A 24,748-nucleotide genomic window follows, 5' to 3' on the forward strand; every position below is an offset into this window, starting at 1 on the left:
TCTGCTTCCTATTTGGTTACTACTAAGACAATTGAAAAAGAATAGTCGTTTGTAATATGCTGCTGACCCACTAAATGGAAAATGCCCCCGTCACACCCTCTATAAAGTATGATATCCGTCGATTTGCGCTTGATCTAAACCTTTCTTCTTTCTCCATACATCAAACTGTGTATTTGCTACAGGGGAGATTATGGAAGGCCCCAGTCATATATATCTCTTCGGAGACCAGACTGCGGATTTCGACTCGGGCCTTCGTCGTCTGCTGCATGCGAAGAATGACTCGCTACTGGCGGCATTCTTCCAAAAGTCTTACTATGCGTTGCGCAAGGAGATTACATCGCTTCCACCATCGGAGCGTCAGCAGTTCCCGCGCTTTACCAGTATCGTTGATCTTCTCGCGAGGTTCAAAGAGTCAGGCCCGAACCCAGCGCTGGAGAGCGCATTGACGACAATTTACCAACTAGGATGTTTCATCCAGTAAGCATATTTCAGCCTTTGATAGAGAGGCTATATTTGGAATCAAACTCGCTAACAACGTCTGCTAGCTATTATGGCGATTTGGGTCATGCCTATCCATCGGGCGATGAGAGCTGCATTATAGGTCTTTGCACAGGTCAGCTCGCATCTGCCGCTGTGAGCTCTTCGAAAACAATTGGAGAGCTCATTGCAGCTGGAATTGAGACCGTTGTTCTTGCTTTGCGGCTCGGAATGTGTGTCTTGAGGGTACAGGAGCTCATCGAACCAAGCAAATCGGCAACGTCAAGCTGGTCTGTACTAATCTCTGGCATCCGCGAGCCCGAGGCTCGGGATTTGATCCAACAGTACGCAAAGAAGAATGTGAGTCTCTTTCTCAAAACCAACTTAGAATAAAAAAGGATTGTTGTTAATATCTTCAAGGCTTTGCCCCGGGTTTCTCAGCCTTATATCAGCGCAGTCAGCCCCAATGGACTCACGATCAGTGGCCCTCCGACTTTCCTGAGCCGTTTCATTGAGGATAGCCTGTCGAAGGAGCACAAGCCCACACGAGTTCCAATTCACGGCCCGTACCATGCCTCGCATCTGTATGATGACAGGGATATTAACCGCATTCTGGAATCTTGGCCTACCGAACAGTTCGTGACCTACGTGCCTCAGATCCCTGTTCTGTCGAGTGAGACGGGCGAGGAATTTCAAGCTGAAAGCCTTGAGCAGCTGTTGAGATTTTCCCTTGAGGAGATCCTGCAAAGACAGCTCTGCTGGGATAAGGTCATCGAATCTTGCCAGTCAATCTTGGAATCCGCCACAACATGCACTCTGTTCCCAATTTCCAGTACTGCGACCCAGAGTCTATTCAATTCATTGAAAAAGGCTGGAGCCTCCAACCTCGAGGTTGACAGCAAAATTGGCGATATTCAGAAGGATTCTGAGGGAGATAATCGAACCGGCCGTGCTGAGCAATCCAAAATTGCAATCATCGGTCTCTCAGGAAGATTCCCAGAGTCACCCGACACCGAGGCATTCTGGGACCTTTTGAAAAAAGGACTGGACGTTCACCGCGAGGTGGTCCCCCAGAGCGATGGGATGTCAAGGCTCACGTCGATATGGACGGAAAGACAAGAAACACCAGCCAAGTTCAGTATGGATGCTGGTATAACGACGCCGGAATGTTCGACCCTCGATTCTTCAATATGTCTCCCCGTGAAGCACTTCAAGCAGACCCCGCTCAACGTCTGGCACTTCTTACTGCTTACGAGGCGTTGGAAATGGCAGGATTCATCCCTGACAGCACTCCATCTACGCAGAAGAACCGCGTCGGTGTCTTCTATGGAATGACCAGTGATGACTACCGTGAGATCAACAGTGGTCAGGACATTGATACCTACTTCATCCCCGGTGGTAACCGTGCTTTTACTCCTGGTCGCATCAACTATTATTTCAAGTTTAGCGGCCCTAGTGTCAGCGTGGATACAGCTTGCTCCTCAAGTCTTGCGGCAATTCATGTCGCTTGTAACTCCTTGTGGAGGAATGAATGCGACTCGGCCGTGGCCGGTGGAGTCAACATTCTGACAAATCCTGACAACCATGCGGGTCTCGACCGTGGCCACTTCCTCTCAAGGACCGGAAACTGCACCACCTTTGACGATGGTGCTGATGGTTATTGCAGAGCTGACGGAATTGGCTCCATTGTCATCAAGAGACTCGAGGATGCTCAGGCAGACAATGATCCTATCTACGGTATCATTGGAGGGGCTTATACCAACCACTCAGCTGAGGCTGTTTCGATTACTCGGCCTCATGTGGGAGCACAGTCCTTCATCTTTGACAAGCTGCTCAATGAGTCCAACAGCGATCCAAAAGAGATTAGCTATATCGAAATGCACGGAACTGGTACCCAGGCAGGTGATGCAGTGGAGATGCAGTCGGTTCTCGATGTCTTCGCTCCTGACTACCGTCGTGGTCCAACTCAATCTCTTCACCTCGGTTCAGCAAAGTCAAACGTTGGCCACGGAGAGTCTGCTTCTGGTGTCACAGCTTTGATCAAAGTCTTGATGATGATGCGGAAGAACATGATCCCGCCTCACTGTGGCATTAAGACCAAGATTAACCACAACTTCCCGACAGACTTCCCTCAGCGCAACGTCCATATTGCCACTGAACCTACCCCCTGGAACAGACCAAATGGTGGCAAGCGAAAGACCTTTGTTAACAATTTCTCGGCCGCCGGTGGTAATACTGCTCTGATGGTCGAGGACGGCCCCCTCGCCGAGGAGAATGTAGTAGACTCCCGGTCTGCCCATCCTGTGCTTGTCTCTGCTCGGTCTCAATCTTCTTTGAAGAACAACATCTCCGCTCTCGTGCAGTACATCGACACAAACAAGAACTCTTTCAGTTCCAACGATGCTAGTCTCCTTGCCAATCTGTCTTACACAACTACAGCAAGGCGTATTCATCATCCCTTCAGGGTGGCCGTTACTGGATCGACTCTGGATGAAGTCAGGAGTGGATTGGCTCCTATCGTCAACCGAGACAGCATTAGCCCAGCTCCAGTCAATGCACCTGGAATTGGCTTTATCTTCACCGGCCAGGGTGCTCAGTACGCAGGCATGGGACGCGAATTGTTTGAGAGTTGCTCGCAATTCCGCACCCACATTGAGCACTTGAACTGTATTGGCCAGAGCCAGGGCTTCCCGTCTATTCTGTCCCTAGTCGATGGCAGCGTTCCAATTGAAGAGCATAGTCCGGTCGTTACCCAGCTCGGAACCACCTGTGTGCAGATGGCATTGACCAAGTACTGGGTGTCTCTGGGCATTTCCCCTGCCTTTGTCATTGGTCACAGCCTCGGCGAGTTTGCCGCTCTGAATGCGTCCGGTGTCTTGACAACCAGTGACACGATCTACCTCGCTGGGCGACGTGCCCAACTTCTCACTGAACAAATCAAGGTTGGAACCCACGCTATGCTTGCTGTCAAGTCTTCAGTAGCACAGGTCAAGCAGTTCCTTAACGAGGCTACCGAGGTTGCTTGTATCAATGCGCCCAGCGAAACTGTTATCAGTGGCGCCAGGGAGAAGATTGATGAGCTTGCACAAACCCTTACCAACGAAGGTTTCAAGGCTACCAAGCTGAATGTACCATTTGCTTTCCACTCGGCTCAGGTTGAACCCATTCTTGAGAGCCTTGCTGAAATTGGAAAGGGGGTCAACTTCAATGCGCCGTCTATTCCATTCGTATCTGCCCTTCTTGGAGATGTCATCAATGAGACCAACAGCGAGTTGCTTGGTCCCAACTACCTCACCCGCCACTGCAGGGAGACTGTCAATTTCTTGGGCGCTCTGGAAGCTACCCGGCACACCAACCTGATGAACGACAAGACAATCTGGGTTGAGATTGGCTCTCACCCAGTCTGCTCTGGGATGGTCAAGGCAACTTTTGGACCTCAGACAACTACTGTGGCATCTCTCCGTCGCCAGGAAGACACGTGGAAGGTTCTTTCAACTAGTGTTTCGGCTCTTTATATGGCTGGAATTGAGCTTGGATGGAAGGAATATCACCAAGACTTTACCGCCGGCCACAAAGTTCTCCCACTTCCTTCCTACAAGTGGGATCTCAAGAACTACTGGATTCCTTACACCAATAACTTCTGTCTGCTCAAGGGTGCACCTGCGGGACCAGTGGCCGAGGCTGCACCAGTCGCTGTGTTCTTGTCGTCAGCAGCCCAGAAAGTTTTGGAGACGAGTGGTGACAATTCGTCGGCATCTATCGTCATCGAGAATGACATTGCTGATCCCGAGCTCAATCGTGTCATTGCAGGTCACAAGGTGAACGGTGCCTGCCTTACTCCATCGGTATGCATATATCAATTTCTGCACCTGAACGATCTGTTTGCTAATTGAACTTTTAGTCCTTGTACGCCGATATTGCACAAACACTCGGTGAATATCTAGTTCAGAACTACAAGCCCGAGTGGAAGGATCGCGGCTTTGATATTTGCAACATGATGGTACCTAAACCGCTTATTGCCAAGGGAGGCAAGCAACTCTTCCGCGTCTCAGCCACCGCAAACTGGGCCGAAGAAAATGCCAATGTGCAGGTGTGGTCTGTGACCCCAGAGGGGAAGAAGATACTTGATCACGCCAGCTGCAACATCAAGTTCTTTGATCCCAGTCCTTACGAGCTCGAGTGGAAGCGCAGCTCTTACCTCATCAAGCGAAGCATTGAGCATCTTCAAGAGAGCACGATATCTGGCCAGGCTCACCGTATGAAGCGAGGAATGGTCTACAAGCTCTTTGCTTCTCTGGTTGACTATGATGAGAACTACAAATCCATTCGCGAAGTCATCCTCGACAGTGATCAACACGAGGCTACCGCTCTGGTCAAGTTTGAGGCCCCACCGGGCAATTTCCATCGCAATCCATTCTGGATTGATAGCATCGGTCACTTGTCTGGCTTTATCATGAACGCTAGTGATAACACCGATTCTAAGAACCAAGTGTTCGTCAATCATGGATGGGACTCGATGCGATGCTTGAAGAAGTTCGACTCCAGTGTCACTTACCGCACCTACGTGAGGATGCAACCCTGGAAAGACTCTATCTGGGCTGGAGATGTCTATATGTTTGAGGGAGATGATATCGTCGCTGTCTATGGTGGTGTTAAGGTATGCTGAACAGTCATCTGAGCTCTTGAATGAAATACTAACAGAATACAATATAGTTCCAAGCTCTGGCACGGAAGATCCTCGACATGGCTCTTCCTCCCGGTGGAGCTCCGGCACCCAAGCCAGCTGCTGCCAAGCGTGTTCCCGCTCCCATTGATGTTCAGAAGGCAAAGCCTACCGCCACCAAGAAGGTTTCCCCTTCACCAAAATCTGGACTTCCAAGTCTGGCTACACGCGCTCTTGCAATCCTGTGCGAAGAGGTTGGACTTTCGGCATCTGAGATGACTGATGATCTCAACTTCGCCGATTATGGAGTCGACTCTCTGCTCTCGCTGACTGTCACCGGGCGATACCGCGAGGATATGGGCCTCGATCTTGACTCCACTATCTTCGTGGATCACCCAACTGTTAAAGACTTCAAACGTCTCCTAGCTCAGATGGATCCTGGTGAAAGCAGTGATGGCTCAAGCAGCGAAGGCGACATGTCCTCAGCCGCATCCTCGACCGACCTGTCGTCTCCAAACACCAGTGGCATGCCAACGCCCGCAAATGAGAAGTCAATGACACATGGATTGCAGCAGCAAAATGACAGCATGGACGTAATTGCCTCTATCTTGGCCGAGGAGATCGGTGTTGTGCCCGAGGACCTCAAAGGCGATGTAAACCTTGCTGAGATGGGTCTAGACTCCTTGATGTCACTCACAGTTCTCGGTAAGATCCGTGAAGATCTCGATCTCGATCTCCCTGGAGAGTTCTTTATTGAGAACCAAACTCTCGATGATATCGAGACTACTCTGGACTTGAAGCCTAAGCTCGCTCCCGCGGAGCCAATCAGACTTCCCCAACAAATCCCTGTCCAAGCCCCGGTGGTCGCTCCCAGCACTGCTCCTCAGCACCCACCAGCCACTTCGATCCTTCTGCAAGGAAACCCCAAGACAGCGACTCAGAGTCTGTTCTTGTTCCCTGATGGCTCTGGTTCTGCTACCTCATATTCTACCATCCCTGGAATTTCTCCCGACGTGTGCGTCTATGGATTGAACTGCCCATACATGCGCACCCCCGAGAACCTCAAGTTCAGCCTGGACGAGCTCACAGCTCCTTACGTTGCTGAGATTCGGCGCCGCCAGCCCACTGGCCCTTACAACTTCGGTGGCTGGTCCGCTGGTGGTATCTGTGCCTACGACGCCGCTCGCCAATTGATCTTCGAGGAAGGCGAGCGAGTGGAGCGCCTGCTTCTCTTAGACTCACCCTTCCCCATTGGACTGGAGAAGCTACCTCCGCGTCTTTACAGCTTCTTCGATACGATCGGACTGTTTGGAGAAGGCAAGGCGCCTCCACCCAAGTGGCTACTTCCTCACTTCCTGGCCTTCATCGACTCCTTGGACGCTTACAAGGCGGTTCCATTCCCCTATGAGGACCCCAAGCTAGCCGAAAAACTCCCCAAGACCTTCATGGTTTGGGCCAAGGATGGTGTCTGCTCTAAGCCAGGTGATGCCCGCCCTGCACCAGCTGCGGATGGTAGCGCCGATCCTCGTGAGATGCTCTGGTTGTTGAATAACCGTACTGACCTCGGTCCGAATGGTTGGGATACCCTTGTCGGACCGAAGCATGTCGGTGGCATTACCGTTATGGAGGATGCCAATCATTTCACTATGACTCGTGGCGAAAAGGCCAAGGAGCTAGCTACATTCATTGCTAACTCTATGGCTTCGGTGTAAACACATTGCATCGTTGCGCTGCGACATGTCTATTTCCTGGAGATTTGTACATGGAACCCTTTCTTTTCTTTTTATCTGTCCATTCTGTATGCTGTTGCCCAGGACAAAGTTCTTTCTTTCCTCCCCTGTCTTATTATCTTAGTGTATACATAATCCGTCACCCTACGATACGTGTGGGTTGCATTTTAATAATAATTATCGAATATGAAATTCAGTTTGCTTTTTTACAATTGGAAGTGTTGGTTTGATTTTGAAGACATCGATTAAACAGCTAGCTGAAATCTAACATTGAACACCTCCCAGCCCTGGAAGCCTGAAAAGAGGTGCCCGAAAAGAGGTGCAGCCTAGAATTCGAACAAAAACACTAAGATATCTGTCATTGGAGCTGTGGCGAAAAGAACTACCACAAAAATCGAATGAAGCAGCAGGACTTGCTTGGAGATGACACAAGACTCAGATACTGTTGCATTCGAGATCCGCTTTACTCTCGCGAAAGAAAAATCGCTCATGGGTACATGGGAAAGTCGCAATGGATGGATGGAACGCCAGAAAGATGCAATGTCGTAATGAGCGGATGAAAGGAATAAAGATCTAGCTAATGTGATTGTAAAATGTTTCGCAAAGGACAGATGGCCCGTCTATGTATCGTGCCTAGACGTCATAGATTGGCCGGGGTGAGAGAAACGCGCGCCAAGAACATGATCAATAAGAGGAGGTATGGGAAGAATGGGGGAGATTGAGTAATGTTCTTAGAAAGGCATCTCTGAACTGTATCGTAGCGCACTGCCCCTACCTCCAAGGCCGCCATTGCCGTTGCCATTATGACCAACCCCGGGGCTGGTCGGACGGCTGCCGCCCCACTTGGGGCTTCGTGGTTGAGTGCTAGTTGACCGAGTTGATGGACGATTCTTCCGGATTTCACGAAGCTCATCTTCCTTCCTGCGTAGGAATTCGTCACGCGTAGCGAGAGTTAATTCTAGCTCTTCAATCCGAGCTAGATGACGGGCCGACTCATCCTTCATGTGCAGCTCACGAAGTTGGACGGCATTGCTTTCAGCCTTGCGCTTTAGTTTCTCATTCTCGGCGGCCAAAAGGCGGCTTTCTGTGCCGGACTGAGCGGCCGCTGTAGACGCAGTTTGATATTGCTCTCGCATGTACTCGGATTGGTTTTTCTCGAACTCAGCCTTACGCTCAAGGTTCGAGTTTTCTTTGACCAGGCGGCGGATTTCCTCACGTGCTGTCTCCAGTTCAGCAGAACTACCACCGCCATTTTTGAGTGCCTGTCTGGCTTCGTCGAGCTCTCGCTTTAGCTCTGTTCGTTCTTCCTTCAGACTAGAGATAGTCTCCTTTTGTTTCTCTACGCGCTGTTCCAGAGACGGCTTGCTTTCAGTGACGCGATCACGCTCTTGGCGAGTGGCGTGGAGTTGCTTTGTCCGAGTCTCGTAACGGTGTTGTAGAATACCCAGTGACTTCTCCATTTCTTGGAATCGAGAATTTGCCCTAGCAAGCTCAGCCTGCAACTGGGCCTTTTCACTCGCGTGAATTTGTTTCATCTGAATAAGATTCTTTTCTAGTGATTGCAAATCACGGTCCAGTGTTTGACTGGGAGGCTTGGTTGATTCGGTCAACTGGCTGTTCTCTTGGGTACCGACTCGTGCGCGCTTCGACGAGTGTTCCTCAGGTTCTTCGTCCTGTTCCGAAGAGTCAGTTGAACTCAGATACATCAAAATGTGGGATCCTTACCAGTGTGCGTTTCTGAGCCGGCGGCATCGCATCGTCAGAGGAAGAGCTGTAGCACTCTAACTCCTCTAGAGACACAAGATTCAAAGGCTCAATAGTAGGCAGTGGCCAGCCAGCAACGCTATCTAAGAGGTATCCAAGAATCTCTTCCGCGTCTTCATGAACGCCGAGGGCATCATCCTGGAGATCACCGACCTCATCATGGAGACGGGCAATGTAGTGCACAAGTAAACGCAATCGATCGGGCTCTGGTGAGTCGGGCAAACAACGCTCGATATGTTCACTCGTGTTGGCGACAAGAAACCAGATGACGGGAAGCAAGTTCCCGTTCCGGGCATAAGTCGTTCGGAGGTGCTGCACGGACGGACTTTTGGGTCTAAAATACGAATCCAACGCGAAAATAGCAGACGGAGGTTTGTAGAGTTCACGGGCGGTCTCACTGGAATGAATTCCAAAGCTGAGCAACCCCTTGGCCAGGGAAACTTCCAGGGTGCTGCCCATCTCCCCACGGGGTCGGGTATATGCAAAACCCTTCCCTTGAAGATAACGCTCAAGAACTGCCTGTTTCTTCTCGTCTTGAACAGCAAGAATAATGTGGAGCTCATTCGTACCTACTATCTCTATGAGATGACCGAGTAGGAGAAACTTTGCACTGGAGTATTCAGCCCAGGATGCCTCTTTCGCGAGGTCGGGATCAGCGTCTTTCAAATGGTCGGAGATGTTCAAGTCCGGATGGGTCGAAACATTGCTCAACCGCGCTATGACCTCTCGCATCTGTGAGTGTAAACCCTCTCGCTGTGCGCATGATGTTAGAAATATGAATTATAATGAAGAGAGATTCCCCACCTACCTCAGGCTGAGAAATTTGAGTATTCGACTGAAAGCTTTCGAAAAACTGGCGTATACTTGCAGCTGCATCTGATAGCACTCGTTCGTAGTCGTCCTTCACACGAGAATCCATCGGAAGGGTGACAGCAAATTCAGATGGCCCAAGGTGGACTGACCCGGGCGCAACCACATCATCCATGCCACCGACGGTCAACGCGCTGGGGTGGATAGTTTGCAGTGAAGGTTGACTCATATGGCCTCCGTGAGCTAGTTCTGATGGTGGTAGTAAAGGTTCAGAATGGCCATGGTGGACTGCGGTATGTGAATGGGAAAAGGAGTCTGTGTCGGGTCTGACACTAAGTGGTGCGGTTGTCTCGGGGACAGATACAGGGATCGAAGCCTCGATATCCCCCACGGAAGATGGAGTTTCGACGGCGTTGGCTGTTTGCGATAGTTCAGATGGATTCTCTTCGCTGAGTCGGGCCCAGGCGTTCCGCATCTTTTCCGCTGGAGTTGACCCTGGCAGTTGATTGTATCGGTCCAAAGGGGCATCGGAGAGAGAAGGATCCGATGGCTTGGGCTCTTTGTCTGCCATGATTTCGGCAGATGGTCCTTCTTCCGCAAGATTTGACAATGAAAGCGTCGGTTGAGTAAAACGTTCAGTGCTGAGATGTTCTGGATGTTGTGACAAGTGTTGAAAAACTGTCTCTGGGATTGAGCTTAGATAAGTTGACTGGAAAAGGTCGCGGCCTGTGAAAATGTGAGCAAAATATCAAATTTGATGCTTATGTTACACTACCTCCGACGATGCGGCCAGGCGGGCCAAGAGGTTGTGAAATGAAATGGCTGCGAGATGGAGTATTGTCAAGAGGGAAAGAGCCGGGGCACGAGAAATCAGCTCCCGAGCCAGTTGGATGAGTAGGTGTCTCAGTTATTTCGGAGATCTTGGAGCTCAGTCCAAGACCCGGCGTATTTGGGTGTGGGAATGCAAGCACGTTGCTAATTTCCACAGAGTACTGTCGATGCGATGAGCAGCTATCAACCGCACCGCCCGTTGAGTCACAAGTCGGATTAGGCTGCTGCGTACTAGTGTCGTTACACTCACCTGGTTGCAGGTATTCAGGCGGAGTAGATGACTCGGGGATGTATTCAAAAAGCGTGGCGTGCGCCTGCGAGCGAGAGATTGTCGATCTAGCGACTAGGGGTAGAGAAGAATCGGAGAGAGATTGGGGTGGAGATTCGGTCCCGTGGAAGCAGCCTGAGGCTTCGATGTACTGGGATTGAAGAGAGTCTGCTATCTCTGAAAGGCCCTCTTGTCGCACAAACAATGATGAGGAAGCTCTTGAGTAATTACCAGAGTCAGCGTCACTCTGCTCAGTCTCGTTGTCGAAGGGCGTGCCGTTGCGGTCCTCTGGGCCTATGCTTGCTTCTGATGACGAAGAAATCTCGATGACACTTGGCGATTGAGTGATCCTCTCCCGTGTCGATTTCTTATTAAGCTCGCTTTGTCGCCGAGCTTTCCGCTTGTTCCAGACCTGTATAGCAAGCTCGCTCGCGTTCTCTTTGGGTTCCTAAACAAGCAAAGCAAGCGCATATATTAGCACAAGCTCGCAAAACATTTCTTTCGTGCCTTTTATGTCCAGAAATTCCAAAGACACTCACCCAAGTTGGATCGTATGGACCCTCCCAATCAATAAGATACTCGGTGTCTGTTTCACGGAGGATACACTTTATAGGCCACTCCTGGTCGTCCGAATCACTACCGTCGCTGCTTTCACTGCTATCGCTAATAACCACAGTTGTAGCTGGAGGCCTGTCAGTATTCTTTCTGTGCTGACTATCGAGTTTCGGCGGGTAAGGCTGCTCCCGAAACATCATGTGCGGGCGATTGGTCTCGGGGAGATGTTGGACAACATGACGGGGGTGAAATGAGAGTGTAGGTTCAATACTCAAGTTTAAGCTCACACGAGCTGCATTGATCCACGACACATACAATTTTCAATTCTGGGAAACATCTAACACTTCCCAAAACAAAGCGAAGGTATATGAAAGAGGGTAAATGCCCGGCGCGGCGCGACGGACGGACGGATAGTGAGCCCGCTTCACGTGATAACGCTTATCGGCTGTAATCGACAAGATTTGGGGATAGTGACATGTTGGTCTACGTTCTAGGCTTATTTGTCTATATAATAATTCAAAGGTGTACAACTATTGTATTTCTAATTGATATAGATTACTTTGACATTGTAGGTACAGGTTGAGCAACAATAAATCAATGATCATCTTGTTGTCTCTTCCACTCTTCAAAGTCGAAACCAAGCTCTGCTAGATTCTTGATCTCGCCTCGCTCGTCACCTCGCTGTATAAAAGCACGCCTAATATCTGGGAAATTGGCTCGCATCCATCTTTCCCGCTCACCCCACCGAGTACCAAGTTTACCTTGTCCATTGTTAGACAGTCCAGGTCGTGCCTCGGCCTTTTCCGCCCAGTCGTAGAGAAAGTTAAGGTAGTCAGCATCCATGGGGAATGGAAGCAGGTGAAACCCCTTTCCATCTCCTTTGGCATCAATCTCAGAAGCCTCCCATGCCTTCATCTCATCTTTTGGTGGAAGTGTAAGCCGTGCGGACCACACACGAGAGAAAACAGCAGCGTGGTTCTCAGCCATAGGGAATGGAATAACCCGCTGGGAAAGCACTGGGAAGACGAGAGTCGGGTGGTCTATGTAAAACAACTGCTGGTAGACATTCATTGTTCGCCAGCCGTGGGTCACAGCTGGTGGGTTGAGTGAAGACAGGAAAGGATATGAATAGAAATAACCGGTGCAGAAAACAATGGCATCAACATGTTCCTCAACGCGGCCATCCGCAAACTTTATACCTCTTTCATGGGTTGTCGAAGGAAGAAACTCGACTATCTCCGGACAGATGATTTTATCGCCATTTGGGGGTGCAGCCAAGTAGGATTCAGATAGTTGTGAGAGTAAAAGTTTGCCTTGGCTTACTTCATTGATTTGCGCACCAATGTCAAGCCCGGAAGCAGAATTTCCTACCACAACTACTTTCTTCCCTTGGAAAGGTTCTGGGCAGTTGTAAAACTTGGAATGAGAGATGACACCGGGGTATGATGCATCCCAGGCTTGTATTCCCGAGATGTCGGGTATATAAGGGACCGTGAAATGACCGCTTGCAACCACCACAGCATCGTACGTGTGAGTTGTGTCAATGCCGGTTGGAAGGCTCTTTGTTGTTAAACTCCAGGTACTTAGAGTTTCATCCTTGAGTTTCACTTCTAAGACCTGTGTCTCAAATTGAATGAGGCCTTTGATATCTTCGGCATAATCTTCCAGGTATTGTCTCACTGTCCGGTGCTTGGGGAAGAGCTGGGATTCCAATGGGAAGGCTTGATCCGAGTAACGCATTAACTCCTTAGGGATGTTGGTTTCCAGTCGATCGTATAGCGGGGACACGAATGTTGCTTCACGCCCCTCAGCAGAATCAACCCATACTGGCCTCTCAACTGGCTCGTGAGGGGTTAAATGTGGGACAGTTATTGAAATCCCCTTCTTAGAGGAACTCGGAGTATAGTTCCAAACTCCTCCCACGGAGCTTCTTTGCTCAAAGACCGCGATTTGATCGAAACTTTTTTCGGCGAGCAGGTATCTGAGCGAGTCAGCATTGCCATGTTGAGGGCGAGTATGTAACAACCCCGCTTACTTAACTGCAGCAAGGCCAGACGGCCCTGCGCCGATGACAGCTACTCGACGAATGGGGTTTGTGATTGCCATGCTTTCAACGAGCTCTTGATAGTTACGAGTAACCTATGTAATTTGAAATTCGAGTTCAGTTGCGAGATACAACTTAGAAGTGGCCTGATGTTTAGTGCTTTCACCATAGTGGAGCTACGTTAGTGTATTCCGTACTACTACCTCATTTAGCTGGTTATGTACCCGTTTTACGATAACCCCACTTTATCGGAGAAAGCACCGATTCAATTTACACAGTAAAACCCTCCGCTCTCACGATATCGTTTCTCTCTTGTTAAAGATCGGGTAAGTGCAATAGGCCTATTATAATGTTTGATTATGATGGCAGTATCGTACTAAATTAGCCCCCCATGTAGTCCTAGTTGTCAAATATATCCATTTTACTACCCCAATTCATAACCTGCTGAGCGCAGCTATATGGAGCACTTTCATCTGGACGGGTAAATATAAAGAGTAAGTTTGTCTTTATACGAAAGCCCCAACATCAAGTTTATATATTCCTCTTCCTGTAACACTACGTGATATATCACCTAAGTGTTATGGAATCCCGAGGTCTCCAAAAAATTCCGTCTCGTTGTCCTCCCAGGTAACATTCAAGATCCCCGGGTAGAGTCTACTTCAGATCGATGATATATGGTCTAAGCATTATTTCGTCTGAACACCCCAACAAGATTAGCTGGCATTCCTATACCGCCATCCACACGCGCAATGCAAATAGTGCTAACAATCATACTTCTCCGCCATTCTCGATCTCCAATCCTTCTCTCTTGCTGATTTCTATGCACTTGATCTTTGCTTAGACTCTCAGATGAGAGATCTTCATCTCCCTGGAAGCCAACTTTTCAGCCCCCACCCCTTTTCATAAGACAGCATCGCTCCATACTCGCAAAACTAGAGAACCACATTCTCGACAAAATGTGACAGCTCCACAGATGCCATTGACCAATATATCCGTATTTTTCAAGAAACGCTTTTAGAATCATTAACAGGCATGTAGGTCACATTTTCCAAAATTTAGTAAAATACAAGGGTGGAGATTGCAGATATGTGAGGATGCGAATCCATAGATCCTGGGAAGTTCAAATATTTCCCAGGCTCGGATTTAAGGGTCTTATAACGACCAAATAATCGGAAATCCTCAATCGATCATATACTGCCTCTTGGCCTTCTGATGACGATGGAAGTCTAGGTCCCACATAATTATGATACATAGTTGTCATATCTAACCCCGTAACGGTGAAATATCAGAATCTCATAGATGGAGTGACATACGAGAGGCGGAGTTGGAATTACCTAAATAGGAAACCTAGATGATCTCAATTTCCGTTTTGGGATATTCAGCCATCCCGCACAAACTATTCTTATACCACATAGTATATTCCAACTTGCCATCCACATGATCTCGCCTGGGGATTGAAGGATAGCCCCCCGCGACTTTGTTATTGCCGATCAGTTTGTGAGAAATATCCCAGCCAGGCACGTGTCAAATATATAGAGGCAAAGGCGAGTCTACATAAACCCTGTTCAACAAGCCTTAAATAAATAGAGCCTAGCTCGTCACTACCAGCTCCTACGAGTCATTTGATCCTAATTGATATATTAATAATATAATAATGTCTCCGCAAGCTCAGCTGAAATTAAGAAATACAGGAGTCGTACTAACCCATGGATGTATCACCGACCAACCAACAATCCAAGGGGGGTAATTTTGGGTTTCACAATACGTAAATTACACCCTTCCCCTCATGATTTTACTGTACCATTACCTGACGGAGCTTCAGCTTGTCAACTCTTTGTTGCACCAAATATTCCCTTACATGTTCCTTTCAGCCCACGCTCTTCTTTAGTCGCAATTTTTTTTTGATCCTCTTTATATTATCTCAACTATTCTTCTTGTTTGATATGTGGACAATTTGACAAAGCAACAGTCGGGCTTGGGAAAACCGGCGCAATGAATGCGATCGAGCAGTCCCCCGAGCAGCTTCCCGCGCCGAATGCGCTGGCGCATTTGACTAGAGTTCCGATCGCTCAGCTCTCTCCCGACATTGAGCAAGTGGCCGAAAAGTCTTTTCTTGCAGCTGTGGCACTTGTGTGGCCATACTCCTCTTCAACCAAGTCTGTGAGCCTTCTGTTAGCGGAGCCGGATTTCCGCCTGAGGGGCGCCAAAGGACAAATCAAGGCCACGTTCCATGGGCGGGTCGCAGAAAAGGTCGCAGAATCGCATATCGGAATTGGGGATACTGTTTGTCTGGCCTTGAAAGATGTCAAGTTTGTCAGCAATGACAGCGTCCAGCAAACTCCGGGAAGGTCAGTCGCGTGGGATGCGCACTGGGAGAATGGCGTGTTTCTCGAGGTATGTTACTCCCAAACTGGATATGTGTTTCACAGCGACTGACTCCTGTCCATCTAGATCTACCGATCTTCCCAGCCTCCGTTGATAATATCAGTTGAGCCGCAAGTGACAGCACCGCATGAAACCGAACTCGCACCGCCTACAACTCCTAGTGGGAAATCTATCAACCCCGAACTCAACCTGCCTTCTAGTGCACGCCTCTGGGGATCACCGGTATTCCTTGAGTCTGCCCGAACCTCATTCGGAGGAACAATCCGTCCCACCTTCCATGCTTTTGCGGAGGAAGATGGATTTGTTCCCGGGAAAGGTAGAAAAAGGCCGAGGTATAGCCTTCACAGGGAAGATTGGCGTGTTATCAATGAGCCAGAAAGCCCCCATGGGCAAGAAGCCCCTGTGGATTGGGAACAGGCTTTGATACAATCTATCGACCAAGAGCTCGACGAGGCAGATTTGGCGAGTGAGCCTTCAGATGAGCCGATGCCGGATACTGCACAAGCTCCAACATTCACAGCGGATGCACCACAAAATCCGCTTCCGGTGTTCGTGAAACCTTCCCTTGAATTGACCGGGGGTATCCTTGAAAGGCCTTCCGGCGAGTCAAGTGCTTTGACCCATGAACAATTTGATAAAGATGGAACACCCTTTCATCTGCCAACGGATACACCGCAGATTCGACCCATCCCTTCTCCGGGGCTCCCGATCCCTTCGCCCCTTGTATCTAATCATGTTGGCTCGTCTGGCTATCCCCTGCCATGGACTGCTGCGCCCACGCAGTCCCAGGAGAATCGATCTGTTCCTGTGGAAATGGGCACCATAGCAACACCCGAAACATCATCTATCGAGACCCCTCAAACCAGCGCCATTGATCCCATTCATACGGAGACAGTGGAACGAGTTGATCCGGATGTTGAAGCCATCCAGCAAGAACATGTCTTGGACGCCGGCTTTGGCTTCCGCGATGATTCGGCATCATATCCAAACGTAGAAGGTCTACCAGAAAAACAAGGAGTTGGGATCATTCACTCCGAAGTTATTGAGGAGTCAGATGTTGATGCTAATGTGATCATCAACACTACTGGCGACGAAAATCAAACGTCAAATGAAGCAGAGCAGAAGCATACCGTCGATATTAACCACGACCATCCAGCACCACTTTCGGGCTCGGCAGTTGAATCGGATGACTCCCATGATGTCAGCGGTGAATCTACTGTCGCTCAAGTTGATATGGGCACCGAAAACCCCGCCGACGAAGCTCAAGCATCAGATGAAACAAATGACGAACGTCTCATCGATGTCAGTGGCCTATGGCGCGATGCTTCAGCATCACCTTCGCGCTTGGGGGAGGGCCTGGAAGATGAATCACTTGAATCCTCGCAAGGGATCGATGGCTCAGATATTGCCGAAGCTGATCTTGGCATTGAAAATGTTCGCCATAATGTTGGATCTCACGAGGAACATTCTGAGCCAGAGCCTCAGTCCATCAACTATCCACAATCACCCACCACCTTCGACCAGGATGCAATTGATGCCCTTGAGAGAATGATAACCGCTCGAGATGAGGAAGTTGAAAGGAAGAGAGACATAGAAGATGAAAAAGAAATGGATTACGGCATCGATCGTTCACCCAGTCAAGGATACAGTGAAGAAAATCATGGAATGGCCAAGGATGAAGAAGCGTACTATGCGGAGTCAGTGGATAATTATGATTCACAAGATGAATATGAAAACGAGGATTACCCTTGTGATCCTCGATTGGAATCGCGATTGGACCAAGACGACTTCAGTGGTGAAGAGTCTGAGCAGGAACAGAACCTGCCTTCGCAGACCGGAACCCAAGAAGTAATCGTGCTCGACAGTGACAGTGACGATGAGCCTGCTTCCAATTATCCGGTAGCCTCAACTTCGCAGTCAACAGAACGAGAGGACCATTCACACCGCTTCGAATCCGGATATCCTGATGTCTCTCCAGCTACAGCTGAGTTTGCAACGGGTGTACAGCAATATCCAGAGCCGTGGTATGTCGGTGGAGAGGATGGCTATGACAGAGCTGAGGAAGAAGATTCAGACATCGATGAGCGCCAAGAGAGCGAGGAAGATGACGGGAGCGGAGACGGCGAAGAGCGTCAATACAACCAACAGGATGATCGAGTTCACGAGAGTGACATGGAGGACGACGAGCCGACCCCAGACCACTATGAAACGGCCCATCCATCTGAAGTGGCATCACCCAACCTTGAACAGGATGAAGACAAAGAAATGGACGACGCGGAACTCATCGAAGAAGCTGACAACGACGAGCATCATTCTGCGGCCACAGTTGGCGCAGAGAAAAGTGAAGAGCGCGAATACGATGAACAAGACGACCGAGTTCACGAGAGTGACATGGACGACGACGAGTCGACCCCAGACCACTATGAAACACCTCATCCATCTGAAGTGGTATTGCCCAGCCCTGCGCAAAATGAAGATAAAGAAACAGAAGAGGCGGAGCTCATCGAAGAAGCCGATCACGACAAATCTTACACTGCGGTCAACCTTGACGCAGAGCAACGTGAAGAGAGCGAGTACAATGAAGAAGATGATCGAGCTCATGAGAGTGACATAGATGATGACGAGTCGACCCGAGACCACTATGAAACAGACCATCCATCTGAAGTGGTATCACCCAACCCGCCCAACCCTGAGCAGGACGAAGATAGAGAAATGGAAGATGCGGGGCTCGCTGAAGAAGCCGACGACGAGGAATATCATGATGCAGCCATAACTGACGTAGAGATGGATGTGCCAATTGATCAGAACTCTGATGAGGGGCAACCAGGCAATGTTGATCCAAATTTGCTTGAGATGCCTGAATCTCATCATGAAGCCTCATTCTCGGAAGTCGAAAGTCATGCTGGGCAGTATCTCCCTGTGGACGGACAATCTGATTTGCTTATCCCTTCATCTGCTGGAGATGCCATGGCCGATTTTTTGTTGAAACATGAACATGAACCGACTGTCGAAGGACCCGAAGGACCTGAGGCCCTTGGTGGTCGAGTCTCGCCATCCATTGGGCCTTCATTTGAGCACCAACTCTTGACCCCAGACCTCACCCAGGAAAATGCATCCACACGTGAGCTCGTTCGTGATATTGAACTTGAAACTTCATTCACGATCGAAGAAAATGACGCCACTGCTGGTCTGGATAGAATATCGCATCTTGTTGGCTCGTCAGAGTCCAACCAAGATGATGGTCTTGAAGCAGAACCTATAAAGGATATCCAACGAGAGATGCACGTTGATGGACATGATGATTCCATGCCTCCTTCAAAACTCGCTGAAGCCGCAGAACCCCCAGCAACGCCCGAACCTAGCCGCTCTCTGGAGGTTGTGATCGGCGCCGAATCCCCAAAAACACCGGCAGCTCCCGCTGAACAGCCCCCGGGACCCGATCGTAATGCCTCTGGACTGCGCAGCAAGCTTTCCTACTTCGCCCCGCTTGCTACACTCATTGATCACTACAATGCATTGGTCGATACCATCTCAATCGTGCACGAGGCTTCACCGATAACCCGAGCCAAATCCGGTTCGAAAGACTGGTTCGTGACTATCCAGCTTACCGACCCCTCTATGGCTGGCACGACTCTTCGTGCTCAGATTTTCCGGCGCCACAAGGCCTCAATGCCATCATTGGCAGAAGGCAGCGCCATACTCTTACGCGACTTTAAGGTTCGGAGCCTCGATCATACCGTGATGCTTGTCAGCGTCGACTCCAGCGCATGGGCAGTATTCGACGGTTCGGGTCCCGATGCCGAGACGAACGGACCCCCTGTCGAATATGACGCGCAGGAGCGTGCCTACGCCTCTGGCCTACGTCGATGGTACTATGAGGTTGGCTCAGATAGGGTCGCAGACCATATGCTCCAGGCAGCTATTGAGAGCGACAGCCAGGAGCGCGATATGACACCAAGCAGTCAAGTGCCGAGTGAGTCAGGGAGTCCGGATTCCAGGCGTGGCTCTCAGCGCAAGCGCAAAAGCAACCGAAGAGTCACCATTCATGAACTGCGGGATGGCACTCGTTACACCGAGGTCGGTTCTCCAAACAGTGGAAGCAGCAGTGTCCACGAGCTACGGGATGGCACGTTGTATGCTAATATTTGAAATGGCTGTGTTAATATCTTGATACTTGGCGTGGCATCTGTCGCAATTCCCATGTACCTACGAATTGAAATAAAACAATTCACATGAACAAATCAAAAATTTTCGCGAGTACTGTGTACTCTCTCATATATACATATCGGCATCTCTATTCTTCAGGAACAAATGCAGCACACACACCTGTCCGTATCCTTAACAACTAACCAGACAGCACCATTTTGCCTTCACTTTGATATAACATCACCATCTCGTTCTTCATCACTTGATCACTCTCTGGCTTCTCATTCTGACCATTCCTATATAAAGATAAGAGCGGCATCGTCTCATTCTTCCAAGTGGGAATCCTAGCTGTGCGGGTCTTCCAAACAGTGCCTATCAACGTGACAAGGCCTAACAGCCACACCAACACCAGAAGAATGATCCCCTGCCAATGAATGGAAATGTGTGTCCTGGCGGACATTGCCTGTCCAGCAGTAGTGACGTTTGAAGGCGAGGCATTATCCCGAATAGCCTTTGACATAGCCTGAGCAACATTATCCATAGCACAGTGCATTTTATTGATAGTTCCAACGGCGCAACCCGTCATGTTCGCAAGTGTGATGAACTGCATCAAATCTGCCGTCGCGTATTTATATTGCTTGCTGTCAGGAGTGAAAGTAAAACCGAAAAGATCGAGCCGCGCTCGACCAGCGAAGAAGTTTTGGAAAAAGTATCGGATCGCTGCGAGCGAATTCCTCTGTATCACAAAGTCTTTGTTTGGCTCAACGCCCATCTCTGGTCCCAAGGGGGATGCATGTGGTAGTTCTTGTGGATCGAGTTGTCGAAAGATCCATTCTTCGAAATGCCCAGTGTTTCTTGGTGATAAACGCCCTTGGTGACGTTCGCGCGGAAGCTGTGCACAACAGGTTCAATGCTGCATTCTATGGCCTCCCATTTGAAACCCTTCGAAAAGGTGTTTTTCCATGTCACTTGGCCTTCTGGTAGGTCATGTGGGGCGATAAGTTGGATAGCAGGGATGAGGCTTTTTGTGTAGATGAAACTGTCTGTCGATCCTATCACGATCGGGGTGCCCTTGTATGTATTCAACTGGAAAGCCGCGGAGATATTATTGGTGTTACTAGTGCCGCCTTGAATCGAAACAGAGCACATCGGCTCGATTGAAGCAGGTCTTTTGACGTCTTGGTCACTGCATTCGGTTTTCAATCAGTCTGTTATGTTCGTGCAACTCGCCCTCATTTCCAGTGTAGCTATTGGATCCCAGGTACAGTTTCCTGAGCTACAGGTGTGCCGCGGGATGGACCATGGTTTTGACGTGTCGCTGTTGAATATCGAGTTGTAAATATTGGCTTTCATTTCCGCATCAAGGTAAAAGGTTCCTATACACTTGGGTTAGGGACATTCAGATCAAAAGAACACCACTCAACGTCTTATCAGTTTCCAATATAGGACCTATAGCATCGTATTTAACGTTGCTCGACACGATTGCAGTCCCCGAGGAATCGGCAATGAGTTTAGGGTAGTAGTGGATCAAATTTTGGATGAAAGGGTCAAAGGCAATGGCGAGGATAACGACTAGACTGCCCAGGGCTGCAAAATGTCTATATAGTATCATAAGTCCCTAGTCAAGACGTGACCGCAAGAATACGCAGATACATACCTTGCCCGTAGTTTCCAAACTAAGCCCGCACAACCATATATCCCGCGGCTAGCCCCATCGAAGGCACCCAGATCAACTAAGGGTCGACTCTTTCGTGTGAACCATACCCACTTCAGCTGTCCTATTCCCTCGCTGATAGCGGATAAGACACACCCTTTCGAGACAGTACTTAACCAGGAGATTACCGAGTTCAGTGACATTAACCTCCAGGCCGGTTGAGGATGACCATCATATTGTGTCAAGATCACAACGATCGCGACTAGAACACCCGAGGATAAGACCATAGCTAGTACCTCCCAGATGAATATGTTCGAGATAAGCTGCCATATGGACGGATTTTCTCTGTCCTTTAGTTTGGTTTTCTGGTCTGCCGTGCCGTGCACTAGAGGTTCATTTACTAGTTCGGGATGAGGCTCAACAGGAAGGATCCTAGGCGATTGTGTGGGTGTGTTCGCCTCTTGTGCATTTTGTGCAATTTCATTTGAATGTACAGGAGACACAGGTGACTCTTCTGGTTCTTGATTCCGGACCATTTCGAAGAGATACTGGACGGATCACAATGGCAACAAGGGAAAGATGGTCAGTCCTAGGGCTTGGGATGTGGCTCAACAGTGGCACATCGATGTACGGAGTCGATATGGACTGTACCAAAGAGGATTGTAAGGAGCAGACCGGATGCCATTAATATTAAGCAATGCTGTGCCGCCATTTCATCTCTTGGAATTTGGCCCCGTTTGGCCCCCATATTGATAAACAGCCTACATGAGGCAAGCTACATGAGGCTATGCGGGGCTATGCTTGAGAAAGTGAGGATCGTCAGTCCAAGGCGCTTCGAGGGTCTTCTCTTCAGGGATATTTCGGACATTAAATCGAATTGATGAGAATAGATCGAGCATGGTATGCATCATATTGGATTCCCAACGTAGAAGATTGCGAAGAGAGACAGAACTGGAGGATTGATGTTGCAGTGCTGGACCCTTGCCAAGGAGTCGATCCACCGTAATTTCCCACAATTTTCTTTTTGTAAACAACTTGAACTTTAGAAACTATGAAACTCGACGATATCAAGCCGACATATATCAATTCTAGGAAAAAGATTTTTGTATCTACCTACTCATTCATATTTCTTTTGATATCCGCCAACAGATATATATTATAAAGGTAGTAACTAAGTCAAAGAAGTCATATATACCTAGATAACTAGATACCCACCTAATGCTCTATTTCTCGAGTACATCCCCGGCCTAGAAACGATCACCTTGGAAAATCTCACGCCACAGTGGGTAAAAAATTTCCAAGAGGGGATTCGCCAGATACATAAAGCGCTAATGCGGCATAGAGATCCAAAACCGCGGAATATGATGATTGTCGCGGATGGTTCAGACAGCTGTTTGGCTAGACTTTGATCGAGCGCACACATACGACAAAGATCGAATCACCATGGCGGAAGACCTCATTAAGGGGGAGAAAGCAATTGTCATGGAATTCAAAGATGCCATAGTGAGTAAGCTGGCTATATGCACATAGTTAGTGAACGTTTTTCTAATGCTTATCAATAGGCTGCAGGTGTCGTCAAGGGGGAGCTTGATGAAACATACTTGTTTTACTGCGGCTCGTGATACATAGTCATAGTCCTTTTCCAAATACGATGTGAGAGAGACAAGGATCTAACCCTTGCAACTGAAGGTGGCCATACCCATGTAGACATTTGAACAGACAATTGAGTACCGAAAATGGGGGTCTATATACATAATGCCAGTGTTGAGAGATAGATAGTGAAGGTCTAAATTCATCAATGGTATATATAGTGATGCGTTATCATAAGAATCATGATTTTATATCTTAGACTGCTTCTCTGCCGCAAAATATTCCGCGCTCACAGCAGCCTGAATCAACTGATTGGCAATGGCCGTAGGAGGCGGCAACCGCAACCCGCCCTTGTATTCCGGACCAGCCTCAGAACCCAAGTCACTTACGCCAATACGCAGCGCCTCCTCCACCTCCTCAATCTCAAACCACCGCGCATCCTCCAACTCAGGATCGTGCTGTAAACAGATTGTTTCATGCTCGGGGTCACTGACCTGGGCAATAGCACCAATCATCAAATTAGCCGGATACGGCCAAGGCTGCGAGGAGTGAATAACAACGCGGGATAAAGTGACACCCGATTCCTCCCATACCTCTCTCCGCACAGCATCCTCAATCGACTCGGCTGGCTCAATGAATCCAGCCAAGGTGGAATACCACCCTGGCGGGAATCGCTTGGAGCGCCCGAGCAGGATCCGCTTGCCGTCAGCGGAAACCACCGCCACAATGATAGTCGGATCGGTACGGGGGAAGCAAAGGTTTGACAGCGTAGTACGGGTATTGCACTCCGGCCGTTGTTCCGTATTGCCCTCAGTTGCTCGTGCAATATCCGTTGGCGGACAAGCGCGCTTGGTTCCTGCATTCACGGGCAGAGTGCGGTGGCCGCATGTCCCACAGAAGGTGTTGCGAGTATTCCAGTCCGTCAGTGCACGTGCCTGTGCGTAGATAGCAGCTATTCCGAATTGGTTAGTTCCCTTTTATCAATCTAGAAATTAATATCGCATCTTCGTACCTTCATCTGCCGAGAAGGACATAACAACTCGCGCCTGGAAGAAAGACAGTCCCTTCGCCTCCATGACGCTGATCACATCCTTTGCTGCAGTCTGCTGTTCTTCAGGACCCTTGGGGGTCACATCGACTGCAAAATACGGTGTGCCCGAGTAAATCTTCCACGCCATACCTTCTTCCTTACGGCTCTCGTCCAATCCGAGGAATATAAGGGTCGGGTGTGTCTTGCGCGAATCATAGTTCTTGATCATGTCTTCCTCAGATGTATCGAAAGTATCCCGGGGCACAAGATTCCGCACATCGTCATACTTGGCATAGTGTAGCTGTGCTGGCGACGGAGTCAAGGGGGCTAGGTTGTTCAACAGTACAAATCGGGCCGAAGGGTGCTTCAGAGCCGCAGACAGGAACGGATGGTCAGAGCGTAAGAACGATAAACGGTTGATTGGAGAGCCTGCAAATGCTTTAGATCTATTTGCACCGAATATATGTGACTTCAAGAAAATCTTACTGGAGAAGTAATTCACCGTCTCTTTGCCGAAGTGTCGGGACAACATGGAATCCGCAAGCATATGAGCTGGGCTAGGGATTTGAGTGGTCGTGCTCATTCTGTAAGAGCTGGATTGCCAACAATAACTGTCTAGAGTAGAATATTAACAAGAGAAAAAAATCACTTCATGAGTCTATATTCAAGGTATTAAGAAAGTGGAATCCCAGGAACAGCCCTGAAGGGCTTGGGCAGGGCTGCCCAGCCGTGAGGAATCACATTAATCAGCGGCCTCGGGACATTTATCCATCAATACAAGATGATTACACGTTTTGATCG

At 49.1% G+C, this 24,748-nt stretch overlaps 7 protein-coding genes across 7 annotated transcripts; 2 read left to right on the plus strand and 5 right to left on the minus strand.

Annotated features, from left to right (window-relative positions):
- Positions 1–182: 182 nt before the first annotated feature.
- On the plus strand, positions 183–6,852 carry pksP (polyketide synthase alb1; the record flags this gene model as incomplete). Its single annotated transcript, XM_056867946.1, is given in 6 exon segments — positions 183–477; positions 546–837; positions 898–1,539; positions 1,554–4,322; positions 4,379–5,134; positions 5,191–6,852. The coding sequence occupies 6 exon segments, from the start codon at positions 191–193 to the stop codon at positions 6,850–6,852; spliced, it is 6,408 nt and encodes a 2,135-aa protein (XP_056732730.1). The 5' UTR covers positions 183–190.
- A 749-nt stretch (positions 6,853–7,601) lies between these two features.
- N7487_000198 (uncharacterized protein) lies at positions 7,602–11,298 on the minus strand (the record flags this gene model as incomplete). The annotated part of the gene is made up of 5 exons (XM_056867947.1): positions 7,602–8,543; positions 8,596–9,387; positions 9,443–10,170; positions 10,220–10,991; positions 11,083–11,298. 5 exons carry the CDS (start codon positions 11,296–11,298, stop codon positions 7,602–7,604), a joined length of 3,450 nt encoding a protein of 1,149 aa, XP_056732731.1.
- Positions 11,299–11,692: 394 nt separating this feature from the next.
- Positions 11,693–13,204, minus strand: N7487_000199 (putative flavin dependent monooxygenase; the record flags this gene model as incomplete). The annotated part of the gene is made up of 2 exons (XM_056867948.1): positions 11,693–13,079; positions 13,134–13,204. The coding sequence occupies 2 exons, from the start codon at positions 13,202–13,204 to the stop codon at positions 11,693–11,695; spliced, it is 1,458 nt and encodes a 485-aa protein (XP_056732732.1).
- Positions 13,205–15,134: 1,930 nt separating this feature from the next.
- On the plus strand, positions 15,135–19,676 carry N7487_000200 (uncharacterized protein; the record flags this gene model as incomplete). Its single annotated transcript, XM_056867949.1, has 2 exons — positions 15,135–15,536; positions 15,594–19,676. The coding sequence occupies 2 exons, from the start codon at positions 15,135–15,137 to the stop codon at positions 19,674–19,676; spliced, it is 4,485 nt and encodes a 1,494-aa protein (XP_056732733.1).
- Positions 19,677–19,872: 196 nt separating this feature from the next.
- N7487_000201 (uncharacterized protein) lies at positions 19,873–20,445 on the minus strand (the record flags this gene model as incomplete). The annotated part of the gene is made up of 1 exon (XM_056867950.1): positions 19,873–20,445. One exon carries the CDS (start codon positions 20,443–20,445, stop codon positions 19,873–19,875), a length of 573 nt encoding a protein of 190 aa, XP_056732734.1.
- On the minus strand, positions 20,415–21,863 carry N7487_000202 (DUF3176 domain-containing protein; the record flags this gene model as incomplete). Its single annotated transcript, XM_056867951.1, has 3 exons — positions 20,415–20,859; positions 21,098–21,271; positions 21,331–21,863. 3 exons carry the CDS (start codon positions 21,861–21,863, stop codon positions 20,415–20,417), a joined length of 1,152 nt encoding a protein of 383 aa, XP_056732735.1.
- Positions 21,864–23,165: 1,302 nt separating this feature from the next.
- N7487_000203 (NAD(+) diphosphatase) lies at positions 23,166–24,530 on the minus strand (the record flags this gene model as incomplete). Its single annotated transcript, XM_056867952.1, has 3 exons — positions 23,166–23,869; positions 23,930–24,376; positions 24,434–24,530. The coding sequence occupies 3 exons, from the start codon at positions 24,528–24,530 to the stop codon at positions 23,166–23,168; spliced, it is 1,248 nt and encodes a 415-aa protein (XP_056732736.1).
- Between the last annotated feature and the right edge of the window lie 218 nt (positions 24,531–24,748).

Source organism: Penicillium crustosum (genome assembly GCF_028827405.1).
Source record: "Penicillium crustosum strain IBT 35664 chromosome Unknown utg000001l_segment0_segment0, whole genome shotgun sequence".
Taxonomy (NCBI): Eukaryota; Fungi; Ascomycota; class Eurotiomycetes; order Eurotiales; family Aspergillaceae; genus Penicillium; species Penicillium crustosum.